The sequence below is a fragment of the Echinops telfairi genome, unplaced genomic scaffold, assembly GCF_000313985.2.
Source record: "Echinops telfairi isolate 266 unplaced genomic scaffold, ASM31398v2 ScPeMD7_7458;HRSCAF=8496, whole genome shotgun sequence".
Lineage (NCBI taxonomy): Eukaryota > Metazoa > Chordata > Mammalia > Afrosoricida > Tenrecidae > Echinops > Echinops telfairi.
In genome coordinates, this window is record NW_022111358.1 from 43,812,894 (window position 1) to 43,825,188 (window position 12,295).

At 55.8% G+C, this 12,295-nt stretch overlaps 1 protein-coding gene across 1 annotated transcript in view; it reads right to left on the minus strand.

Moving 5' to 3' along the window:
• Positions 1 to 7,773: 7,773 nt before the first annotated feature.
• Positions 7,774 to 12,295, minus strand: part of SDK2 (sidekick cell adhesion molecule 2) — a 291,898-nt gene continuing 287,376 nt past the window's right edge. Inside the window, exon 46 of the mRNA XM_030888129.2 lies at positions 7,774 to 8,070. Within this exon, the coding sequence (XP_030743989.2) occupies positions 7,774 to 8,070 (297 nt within the window). The remainder of the gene's footprint in view (positions 8,071 to 12,295) is intronic.

Sequence of the window (12,295 nt, forward strand, 5' to 3'; positions counted from 1 at the left end):
CCCTTCCCGCAGGGTGGGAGGAGTTAGGGCTCAGACATCTGTTTCTAGCTGGGTGGGTTGGTTGGGGCAGGCTCCTTCTGACCTGGGCGCGACTGTTGTGCCCTAGAGAGAATGGAAACAACTTGGAGTGGGAGTGTGTGTGTGGGGGGGCTGATGAGAGATGGGAATTCCTACAGGTCCGGGTGGTTGTGAATTGGCTGGGGCTTTACCACTGAGCTGTAAGAGGGTTTGGGGACGGCCAGGGAGGGGTGGAAGGAAAAAGGGGGTGTCTGTTCCTGGGATCCTGCCAACCGTAGGAGTTTGTTGAACCCAAACACTCAGAGATAAAATATTCACAAGAGATGCTCAGACGCCCAAGACAGGGACCAGTTTCCTTGGACGGCTGCTCCAAAGAAGCCAGTCAGGCTCCACTCTCTTTTAGTCCCATTTCTCTGTGAGCTTTTGGAAACGCCCTGGGATTCGCTCAGAGGGGCCCTGGTGGCATGATTGATGGTAACGTGTTGGGCTATTAACCACAAGGTCAGCAGTTTGAAACCTGCAGCTGCTACCAGGGAGACAGATGAGGCTTTCTACTCCAGTCAAGAGTTACAGTCTCAGAAACCCACAAGGGGCAGTTCTACCTTGTCCTGTATAGGGTCTGCGATAGTTTTTTTGTGCTAATCTGGCCAATAGGAACATGTGGGATTAATCAGGTCACCGTTCGATTGGAGGGTAAAGAGATAAATGGCTCTGCAAGGCCCGCCCCCTCGTGCTCTCTGGTGATCAGAACGTGCTGGAGCCTGTGTGCTGCTGCTTTGGCTAGTTCTCTGCCTCAACCTGTGAGCTACACCACCTGTGGGCCAGGCCAACCCGTGGATCGTGTGGCTAGGGCTTGAGGCTCCTTTGAGACCTGCTTCTCCACACGCTGGTGCGTACATCCCTGGAGCTTGGGGCTGGTGGATCCTGTCGCCTTGCACTGCTTGTGTTGGCTGTCCCATCAGGGCCTGCTTCGCTGAGGTCCCGAGCTGCTGGTTGTTGGTGACCCTGCTGTTGCTGCCTGTGGACAGACTCTGCCTGCCTTGCCTAAGGGAGGACTCTGCTGTCTGCTTCCTTGACCTTGGACCCAGCAGCCCACATGAGTTGAAGGACTTCCAGCATATTAACTGTTCCAGGGAAGTGAGTTGAACGGAGCCCTCTGTAGCTGTTACATTCCTCTTTGCTGAATAAACCTATCCTCTTGTCTATATAAGAAATCATGTGTCCTGGGTTCATTTCTTGAGAGAACCCTGCCAAACACAGGGTCCCCATGAGCCAGCATCAACTCCTTGACAGGGGGTTTTGTTTTGGGGATCCACTCCCTGTTCTGGTGGCTGGCAGGATCCTGCTCTCTCTTGGAAAGTTCTAGGGGAAGGGCTGCAGCTTTGGGGGTGCCCTTGGTTTGCAGCTGCACAGGCTGACCTCGGAGACACTGTGGGTTTGGACCCAGACCAGGGCAAGAAGGCAAATCTCACAACAGAGCAATTCCAGTCATTCACAGGGTTTCTGAGTATGTAAATCTTTCCAGAAGCAGGTAGCCTCATCTTTCTCGCTCGGAGCTGCTGGTGGGTTTGAACTCTCGAGTCTACGGTTAGCAGCCCAGCACTGTGGCCAGGGCTCCTTAAGTGTACAATGAAACAGAGCACACACCAAGCCTTCTGCTATCAAGGCGACCTGACCCTGACCCAGCAGAGCAGACAGCCACGCTGTTCTCTCAAGGAGAATGGGGTGGGTTTGAACCGCTGACCTAGTGGTGAGTCACTTAGCTTATAGCCCACTGAGATTTAAGGCTGACTTTGATCTAGGATGATGTCAGAGGGAGAAGTAGAGGGCTTGCTTTGATTTTGAGGTCACTTCAAAGTCACTTACCGCAGGAGTGGCCAATCCGTTCTGTACTGTTGGAAGCCAGGCTTACCGAATTCTAATCTCAAAAGGCAGGGCTGGGTGGAGGGGCAGAGCTCGTCTTGTGAATGATTTCTCTGTCAAAGGGGGAAGTCAGGGCCCAATTTTTACATGCAAACAGCAATGGCTTTCTACCCCCACGAAGCCCTGGTGGTGCAGTGGTTACGCATTGTGCTGCCATCCGCAGGGTCAGCAGTTCGGAATAACCTGCGGCTCCTTGGGAGAAAGAGGGGCTTTCTACTCCTGTAAACAGTTACTGTTTAACCCCCGGGGGTGGCTCTGAGTCGGCTTCGACTTGATGGCAGCGAGTCTGGTTTGTTAGGGCTCTTGGTTTTTCTACTCCTATAAAGAGTTACGGTCTTGGAAACCTCAGGGCCAGTTCTACCCTGGACTATGCTGTGAGTCGGCATCGAGCTTTATATAGAAATGGAATCCATCTATTCCATAGTACCTGGCTTCTGGGAGCCCCCTCACTCTTTTCCAGAGTCAAAAGGATTTCCTTAGAGATACAAAACAACAGCTCGGCATCAAGGGTCACGCTCAAACTTTGGAGGGTCTCTGTGACCTCTAACAATGGCGTCCTCTTAACACGAACGGTGTCTGCACACAGAGTCATAAGCTGAGGTTCGCAGTAGGCGTGCATTCTGGGGCAATGTTACCCAACCCACTCACGTCCCCCAGGCTGTCTTACCCAGGTGACCCTGCAGAGGGCCTAGGGAGGGTGGACTTGTCTGGAAGATTCCGGCCCCCTGCCTGTCTTTGTTATGATTTCATGATTGTTTTCAGCCCCGCGAGCTATGGCTGGTGCTGACGTTTTGAAGGGACCCAGAATGCAGTATCAGTGCATGTGCACATGAGATGAAAAGGTCTGATTGCACCCCCCAACATCACATGTTGTTCCCATGGCGTCCAAAGCTGCTTCTAGCTGTTGATGGAAGCCACGTGGCCCTCATGGCTCACAGCCACACCATCTCCTATGGGGGTTGGGGAGCAGGCTTGATGGAAACATCATGGTGACTTTGTCTTTTTGAAACAATGTTGCGCTTGGGCAGCTTCTCTGGAAGGGCAATGCGGACGATGCCCTGAGCATGGGCTGGGTGGAGGCCAAGAGTGAGGACGCACTGAGGGGAGGGCTGGGTTCGAATCCCCAGTCCAGGACTTGCCTGCCGGGTCTCTCTGTCTTGTCTGTTAAGTGGGGGTGCCGTGAGCGGGCCTCCATCCCAACTTGGTAATGGAGGGCTATGGGCGCTCAGCAAATGTCAGCTGGGTGGTAGGAGCCCCGATGGCACGCTGGTTAAGCTCCCACCCCTGAGAGAGAAGGGTGTGGCAATCGGCTTTCTTTAATATCTGCTTTAGACAGCAGATGAACATTGGGCCTCCACTCAAGTACTCCCTCAATGCAAGAATACTTTGTTCTATTAAATTGGCATTCCATGATGCTCACCTTCCTGACACAATCGCTGAAGACAAAGCAGGTGCATAAGCAAGTGTGGTGAAGAAAGCTGATGGGGCCTGGCTATCAAAAGATATAGCGTCTAGGGTCTTAAAGGCTTGAAGGTAAACAAGCAGCCATCTAGCTCAGAAGCAACATGGAGTGGGAGTGTGTGTGTGGGGGGGCTGATGAGAGATGGCGCTTAGACCTGGGTGGTCAGCACGGAGGATGCTGGTTAAATAGGTGTTGAAGGGACCAGGTATCAGGCATCAAAGAACAAAAAACCATATCATTGTGAATGAGGGGGAGTGCGGAGTGGGGACCCAAAGCCCATCTGTAGGTAATGGGACACCCCCTTACAGAAGGGTCTCAGGGAGGAGATGAGTCCGTCAGGATGCAGTATAGCACCGATGAAACATACAACTTTCCTCTAATTCTTAAATGCTTCTCCACCCCCCCTATCATGATCCCAGTTCTAACTTACAAATCCAGCTAGACCAGAGGATGTCCACTGGTACAGATAGGAACTAGAAACACAGGGAATCCAGGACAGATGATCCCTTCAGGACCAGTGCTGAGAGTGGCTGATACTGGGAGGGTGGAGGGAGGGTGAGGTGGAAAGGGGGAACCAATCATAAGGATCTACATACAACCTCCTGTCTGGGGGACAGACACCAGAAAAGTGGGTGGGGAGACGTCAGACAGTGTAAGACACGACAAAAATTCTAATAATTTATAAATTATCAAGGGTTCATGAGGGAGGGGCAGGGAAGAGAGAGGGGTAAAATGAGGAGCTGATGCCAAGGGCTTAATGATGAGCAAGTGTTTTGAGAATGATGATGGCAACGAGTGTTCAAATGTGCTTGACACAATGGATGGTGACCCATATGGATTGTGATAAGAGTTGTATGAGCCCCCAATAAAATGATGAAAAAAAATTTGCCTTGGAAACCGCAATGGGGCACTCCCTCTCTGTCATTGGTGTGTGTGTGTGTGTGTGTATGTGTGTGTGTGTGTGTGTGTGTGTGACTATGAGTCAGCGTTGACTGATCAGCAAGACAAACTAAAACTTTGGTGGCACACATGGCTGACACATTCTCCAGAGGTCTAGAGACCGGAGTTCTCCCAGGGGTGCTGGAAAAACTTCGGGCAATTTGCTTCCGACAGTCAGTCTTCGAGCACACCACTGTGGGGCATGCAGGGTCCTGGGAGTCTATGTCTGCCTGATTGAGCTGGGGGCTCAGGGGGTTGGGAGAAAGATGGATGAGACATTCTCCTGTCAAGAGTGACCATCTCAGAAACCCAAGGGGGCACCTCTACCCCAGCCTATAGGGTCATGTTGAGTCGGCATCAACTCTATGGCCAGGAGTGTGGCTGCCAGCAACAGGTCATTCCAAAACCACGGCCGTGGAGTTGACGTCAACTCATTATGACCTTATAGGACAGGGTAGAACTGCCCCTGGAAGCTTCTGAGACTGTATCTTTGGGCAGGGGTGGATAAACCTTGTCTTTCTCCCTGGGAGTGGCTGGTGGTTTTGAACTGCTGACCTTGTGGTTAGCAGCCCAATATGTAACCCACTATGCCAACTAGGGGTGTTGGTGGGATGCAACAGGTCAAAGGCCTTTTAAATTGCACACTCAGGGCAGACTGTCTATCCCAGGGAGCGCTCCCTCCCAGGACGCCTCTTGCTGTATCTCTCTGGAACTGGAGCAGCATGTAAAAGGAGAGGCGTCCCCTCCCTTGCCTGAAGAGGGGACCCTACTCTGGGCACGGGCAGCCTAAAGCCCGGGACTCCTCCTGCCTCTCCCAGCCATCCCTACCCATCTCTACCTGGCGGCCCCTGGGATCTGCAGCTCCCACGGGCTGCCGCCGCCTCCACTACACTCTGACTGGGTGGTGATGGCACTCACTGCACCCGCCCAGGCCCTACACTTGTCCCTCGCCACACAGGGCCCCTAACCTTCCTGCACACTGAGCCCAGACCCTGGAGTCTGTGCATGAGCCTCTCTCTGGCCACCACCATCAAGTCCCGCCCACCGACAGTGACCCTGTGTCAGCTGCGACCATCAGTCTGCACAAGGGCAGGCAGCCTCTTCGCTTTCTTGCGGAGTGGCTCCTGGGTTTGAACCACCAACCTTGCAGTCAGCAGTCCAATGCTTACCAGACAGAGCCACCTCTTAAACCCCAAACCAGACTCACTTCCATCAAGTTATCTCAGAGGTAGCGAGCCTGTAGGTCAGGGTAGAATTGCTCCTGTGGGTTTTCTGAGACGGTTAACTCTTTACGGGAGTAGAAAGCCTCATCTTTCTCCCGTGAAGCGGTGAGTGGCTTTGAACTGCTGACTTTGTGGGTCAGTGTGTAATCCCAGTGTGTCATCACTACACCACCAGGGCTCCTCCAAGCCATCTCAGGTGGCCCTTATTTGGATTTACTGGTTCAAACTACGACCGTGACCAGCACACTAAGAAGAGCCACTTGAGTTCTTCCTCTGGAACCCCAAACATCCCAAATGCACTATCTTGGTGTGATACTGACTCTGGGTGAGCCCATGAGATGGGGGAACTGCACCCCATGGGGTTTGACCATTGGGATCTTTCAGAAGCAGGTCACCAGGTCCTTCTTCCAACATGTCTCCTTGTGGACCCTCCGACCTTTCTGTCAGTGGCCTCACACTGACCTGTTTGCGTCCCCCCCTGGACTGCCCTCCTGAAGAGACCCACACATCGTTTCAGGTCTAGGAACAGGCTGGGAGGACCCAGCAGGGGTTGCAGGCGTGGGAGCAGAGCGGAGGGGAGAAGGAGTGAGGTGGCATTGAGCCCACAGCCTGAAGCTCCGGGGTGAGCCCTTGCATAAAGCGTGCTTTTATCCGGGGACAACAGCAATCAGCCCTCGCTGGTGCCGAGCACCGTGCGGCTTGTGAGTCATGTCCACGCCTAATCTCCCTCCTGGTGTGCACCCAAGGAGCCCTGTCTGCGCAGCTCACCCAAAGGTCAGGGGTTCAAACCTTCCCACTCCTCTGCAAGAGCCACCTGTGACGGTCAGCTTCCTTGAAGATGTCAGCCCTGGAAGCCCGAGGGTCAGTTCTCCATCGTCAGGATGGGCTCAGCAGGACTGGGAGGACCGTGGAACTCTAGCTGGCCCTGCGGGGCAGACGGAGTGAGAACCAGCCTTTCCTGGTCAGGAAGCCGAGTTTCTGAGAGGGCTGCCCCACCCCCCACACAGCTGATGAGAGATGGCGCTTAGACCTGGGTGGTCAGCACGGAAGATGCTGGTTAAATAGGAGTTTCAGAAAAGCAGCAGATCGTATCTTAGTACGTCCCCTGTAAGCAGTCCTGGTGACCAGAGTGGGCGTGGCCAGCTACCAATTCCAAGGGAGCCTGGTAGTGAGTGGCATGGGGCTAACTGCAGGACAGCAGTGGGAAAACCAGAGCCACTCTCTGGGAGAAAGAGGAGACTTTCCTCCCGTCAAAAGCTGCGGTCTCGGCATCCCACCGGGGCAGGTCTACCCTGTCCAGTGGGCTCAATGACAGGGGGTCTGCTGCGTTTGGGTGTGCCCTGTGTGAGACCTGGTTTGTAACGGTCCTGGGTGTTGCCTGCAGCCCTAGCCTTAACTCAGGTTTCCGGTGTACGGCTAGGTTAACGCTGCCCACCAGCGGAATTCTTGAAGGCACTCAAGAATCGGCCAAGAGTCACACACGGTCAGCCAGTCTCAGAGAGTGGGAGTGGGGAGGGGGCAGGGCAAGCTACGAGCAAGAAGAGCCCCTCCCTCCGAAAGGGCTCAAAAATCAACAGGCAAACCAGCTGGGGGTGAGTTAATCCTGACTGAGTTAATCTAGGTGGGGCAGCTCCCACCTGATAGACATGCTTGTGTTCCCCAAGTGCGCTGGGGACCGGGCAGGTCCTCCCGTGGTAGGGCATCCAGAGGGGAGACTCCCTCTGAATTGGAAGTCACTGTGCTCAATCGTGAGCCCTGGTGGTGCAGCGGTTAAGGGCTCGGCTGCTAGCCCAAAGGTAGCTGGTTTGCGGCCACTAAACCCAAACGCCAAACGCGCTGCCATCGAGGCGACTCGGTGTGGCAGTCTGCGTGCGTGCAGAGGTGCTTTTTTCAGCGCCACGGAGTCGGATCTGACTCACAGAGACCCGGTGTACCATCGAAGGAAGCACCGCCTGGCCCTGCGCGGTCCTCACCGTTGTGTTCATGTTCGAGCCCATGGTGGCAGCCACTGTGCCAATCCGTCTCATCACGGGCTCTCCTCTTTTCACCAGCCTTCTACTTTCCGAAGCAGGATGTCCTCCTCCAGGGAATGGTCTCTCCTGACCACACGTCCAAAGAACACCCAGCAAAGTCCCTCCACCGTCACTTCTAAGGGACGTCCTGGCTGTACCTCCACCAAGACGGGCAATCCACGGTAGCTCCTCTTCTTCACCGACGCCACACTTCAAAGGCATTGAGTCTGCTTCTCTTGTCGTTGATGCCAACGAGCCGGACCCCACACACAACAGAAGCAAACTCCACCCGGTGCTGCGCCGTCCTCACCAGGGTCCCCATGCCGGAGCCATGGTGCCAGCCTCTGTGTCCGTCCATCTCCTTGAGGGCCTTTCCTCTTGGTCGCTGCCCGTCCACTTCACCCAGCGCGATGTCCTTCTCCAGTCTGGTCTCTGGACACATCCAGAGGATGTAAGGCAAAGTCTCGCATCCTTGCTTCCTCGAAGCAGCAGGCTGTATGTCCCCGAGACAGGTCACGTTGTCCTTTGAGCAGTCCATGGGGAGTCCACGTTCTTCTCCAGCACCACCGCTCAAATGCATCATTCCTTCTTCACTCTCCCTTAGTCCCTGTCCGACTTCCACATGCCTCCGCGGCAAAGGAAAACACCACAGTGTGGGTCAGGCGCACCTTAAGCCTCGCTTCGAAACAATTCTGCTTTAGTCTTCCGTGTTCAGTGTCCTTGGTGAAGATGACAGCCGTGGAGACCCTACAGGGCAGTTCTATTATGTTCTGTAGGGTGGCCACCGGTCAGCATCCTCTCGGACAGTGATGATCACTTTGGGTATGCCGTCCTGGCCCGGAAGGAGATCATGTGGGATGTAACTGGCCTCCCTGGTCCCTCCCTGCCACCCTCCCAGTCCTGTACTCTAGGAGACAGCCTCCTAGAGTTGTCCTGGGGTCCCCTGTGCGAGGGGCTTGAGGCCACAGGCTGCCCAGGTTGTCAGTGTTGCTCATGAGCAGGGTGGGGGGCAGACAGCTAGTCGACCAAGCACATGGCAGCGTGGCTCACCGTTACACCAGGATAATGGGTGCCAGCCAGGGCATGTGGGGCACTACTCATCAGCACTACTCTGTAATCCCACACGGAGCTGCTGGCGAGACGCCAAACCAAAGGGTCCGTTCAGATCAGTTGGAGGGGCTGCCTGCAGAAGGGGATGTGCAGAGACCCGCTCCCATCTCCCCACCCCATCAGCTGGTGCCCCGATGCTCTGCAGTCTCCTACACCTGAGGTGGGCCTTGAATGTGGACCACCATGAGGAGGTGTCTGGGATAGTCAAGTTTTGTGTCACCTTGGCTGGGCCAGGGTTCTCAGTAGTTGGGCCGTCGAGGCCTGCCCTGGGCTGGTGCTGTGATCGAATACAATCTATTCAACTGCCTGATGGGCTCTGCTGGGAGCAGTCAAGCAGCTGTAGGATGAGAATCAAGGGAGTTTAACCCTTGATTCAAGTCACACTCCCAAGGATGTTTCCTGAGGTGGGGTACGGCCTGCTTGAGAGGTGAGTAGGTGCTGTGCAGAGAGAGCGTCTTCCATTTCTTTCTGCTGGGCCTGGATCCTGCATCTGGTTGGCCGACTTCTGCTTCTCTGGAATTGAACCAACGGCCTGCCATATTGCCTGCTGGCCCTGGGAGTCCTCTGTGGCCTGGCACCGGAGCTGCCAGCCTTGCACTCCTTCGCGGCTGCAGCCACAAGCCTGGCCTGCTGACCCCACCCCACCCCAGCCGGTGGTCTACATGCTTTGCCTTTATGCTTCCGGGTTCCTCCTCCTGTTTGCTCACCAGCCTCTGCAGCCACAGGAGAAGGAGACGTCTCCAGCTTAATGCCGGACCCACGGACTGGAACTGGGCTGGACTGACTGGCCATTTTCTTCCTTTTTAATTTTCTTGATACAGTTTTTTCTCTTTATATGTGCGGTGTGTGACTGTGTGTGCGTGTGCGTGCGCGGTCACCGGTTTTGCTTCTCTCGAGAACTCGGGCCCAACCAGAGCTTTTCCCGGCCTGCCATCGGGTTGGAAGCAGGCCTCTGTAAGCGCAGCTCACGGCAGGTGGCTTCTGGAACGCACCATGTGCCCCATGGTCTCTTCCTGGTGATCATGCGTCCAGATCCCTCCAGACCCCCCACCCCAACCCCCCGGCGCAGCTCTTTGGTCATTGACCTTGTGCCTCTGGAGTTGCCCAGAACCTGGCCAAAGCTCTTCAGGATCAAGAACGCCCAAACCCCCAGAGCATGGTGGCTTGGACCACCTACCTTGGGCAGCAGTGTGACAGGGAGGGGTGCCCCCACTCAGCTCCCCAGTCGGAGAAGAATGAACGTGGCCGCAGAACTCCAAAAAAAAAAAAAAAAGTTTATTTATAAAATACCAACAGCTTGACAGGACATGGGACTTCTCGCGGTATAGATTTCAAATGAATTCCTTTCTGACTTTTCATTTAAAAAATAAACCTGCTAACAAGCTATAGGACGTAGATCCCTTTGCTCTTACAGATCGACCCTCCCCGTAGCTTCTCGCTATATCTTTTAAATCAAAAAAATAAAGATTTGTGTTGATTTTTTTTTGAATCTATATGCAGAAAGACCGGTAACACGTTTAAATACTTTTGGTTATTCTTATCGAAACAGAAAGGAGGTGGTCCCGGGGGCACCTGTGCTCGGGGTGGTGCTCAGGGTCTCCATGGGGGTGGGCCTGGGGTGCCCCTGGCACTTGGGGAGTAGGCAGCTGCTCAGCCAGCTGCTGAGCTGGCCCCCGCCTTGTGAACTCCAGCCCCCTGCCCAGTGAGCATCTGCGGGTGTGCAGTCTGGGCAGGAAGGGGGAGACCCTGCCCAGAGTGTGCTGTGAGGAGGCTCTGGCACCTTTAGCAGCGCAGCCCGGGAGGCACGGGCAGCAACAGAAGGCCTCTGGGCAGTGTGTGCCGGGTGGGACAGGCCGGGGAACCCTGGTTCCTGGGGATCTCGGCAGTGTGGGCGGTGGGGGGACGGGGAGGTTGCCTGGTTTCCAAGAGCCCTGGGACCCGGCAGGAAGGGGCCTGGGGAACCAGAGCATCTTTGTGGTTGGTCAAGGCAGTCTGGGGTCGAATGCTGGTGCCCAGGCCACAATGTGGAGCAGCAGTCCAACTGGGCCGAGCCGGGGCTCCTGGTTCAAGACCAGTTCCTCCCACTGTCCTTGGGCAGGGCCAGGTGAAGTCGGAGGTGCCAGGTGGGAGTGGCCTGGTGTGCACCTGCTTTGGTGGGGTCATAGGGCAGGGGCACTGGCACCATCGGCCCAGGAAATCTGAGGTCTGGGAGGCTCCCTGGTCCCCGTGGGTAGTGCCTACTCCATCCTTTCAAGGGGGCCTAGAGTCTGGAAGGTGGTTGATTCACTGAAGGCAAAGGAAACTTGGCCTTGTGTGTGCTCCCCCCCACCCATTTTCCTCACCCCAATGGTCCCCTGTAGAGTCCCTCAGGGGGCTGGGCTCACACAATTCCCCAGGGTGAACTGGGGACTCCTGTACGAAGTCAAACACACAGCACAGGGTCGGGGACCTGCAAACATGAATGTCATGTGGGCAGAGAGGCAAAAAAGGCAGTGGCTGCAGGCACACAGCGAGGGGGGTGGAGGGAGGAGAGGGGAGGTGGGCTGGCTGCTGCCAGGACCCCAGAGTCCTTCCTGCAGGTGCCGATACCCCCAGCCCTTTGTCCTCCCGTGGGGAGAAGCGTGGACTTCCTTCCTAACGCGCCCACAGCAAAGAGCCTACTACACTTGGCCAGCCTGTCTCCGAACGTTGCTGCTCCTCTTTGCCCAGGGCCCTGGGGACTCAGGTAGAACTCTAACCCTGGCTTTTGACCCCCATCAGCATGGAAGCCCTCGCTTCCCTTGTCTCCCACCAGCGCAGGCCCTGGGCTGAGCAGAGCAGGGGCACTGGCCCTGCCCAGGGCGGTACAGTGGGTCTGCTCGGTCCCTCTGGGGCCCAGGCAGTCCAGGGGGTAGCAGACAGGCCACCTCCCTTTGCATCAGGACAGTCCCAGCCGATGGGATGCGCCAGGCCACCTGCCTGGCTTTTTAAAGAACATTCCTGGGAGTTGCTATTCCAGTTCCCGGTCCCAGCTGACCTGCCCTCTTGGCCGCTTGGCGGGGCATCCTGGACACTGGGTCTGCTTTGGACTGCGCTTCCCAAGGCCCCGCCCCTCTCAGGCTGAACGCCTGGGAAGACTTGGACTGTGTGAGCCACCAGGCGGGCGCTGGGCAGCTGGTGTGTGTGTATGTGTGTGTGTGTTGTGTCAGGCTTTGGATCAAGGACTGGGCTCTGTGGAGGACAAAGCGGGTGCTTCAGACCTGGGACCTGGGGGCTCAGATCTGAAAGGGGTTTGCTCCCTGGGCCTGACACTGGAGGGGAATCTCTGGACGGCTTCCTTGCATGGGAGATGGGGTGTGTGCATGTCTGTGCACGTGTGCACGCACAGGTGTGTATGAGTGCACGTGTGGATGTGTGTGCGCCCCTGTGAACGCATGTATCAGTGTCTTCTCCCCACCCCTAGGGGCCTGGAGTTCACAATCCAAAATAGGCTGGAGCAGAGAGCTGTCCTCCCTCGTCCTCGCCCCCTCTCTCCCCCACCTTCTCTTACTGGAGACTGTAAAGGGGTGCAGCACTGTGTGGGGTGCTGAGCCACAGCTCCAGGGGGGCTGAGAAGGGGGTACAGAGGG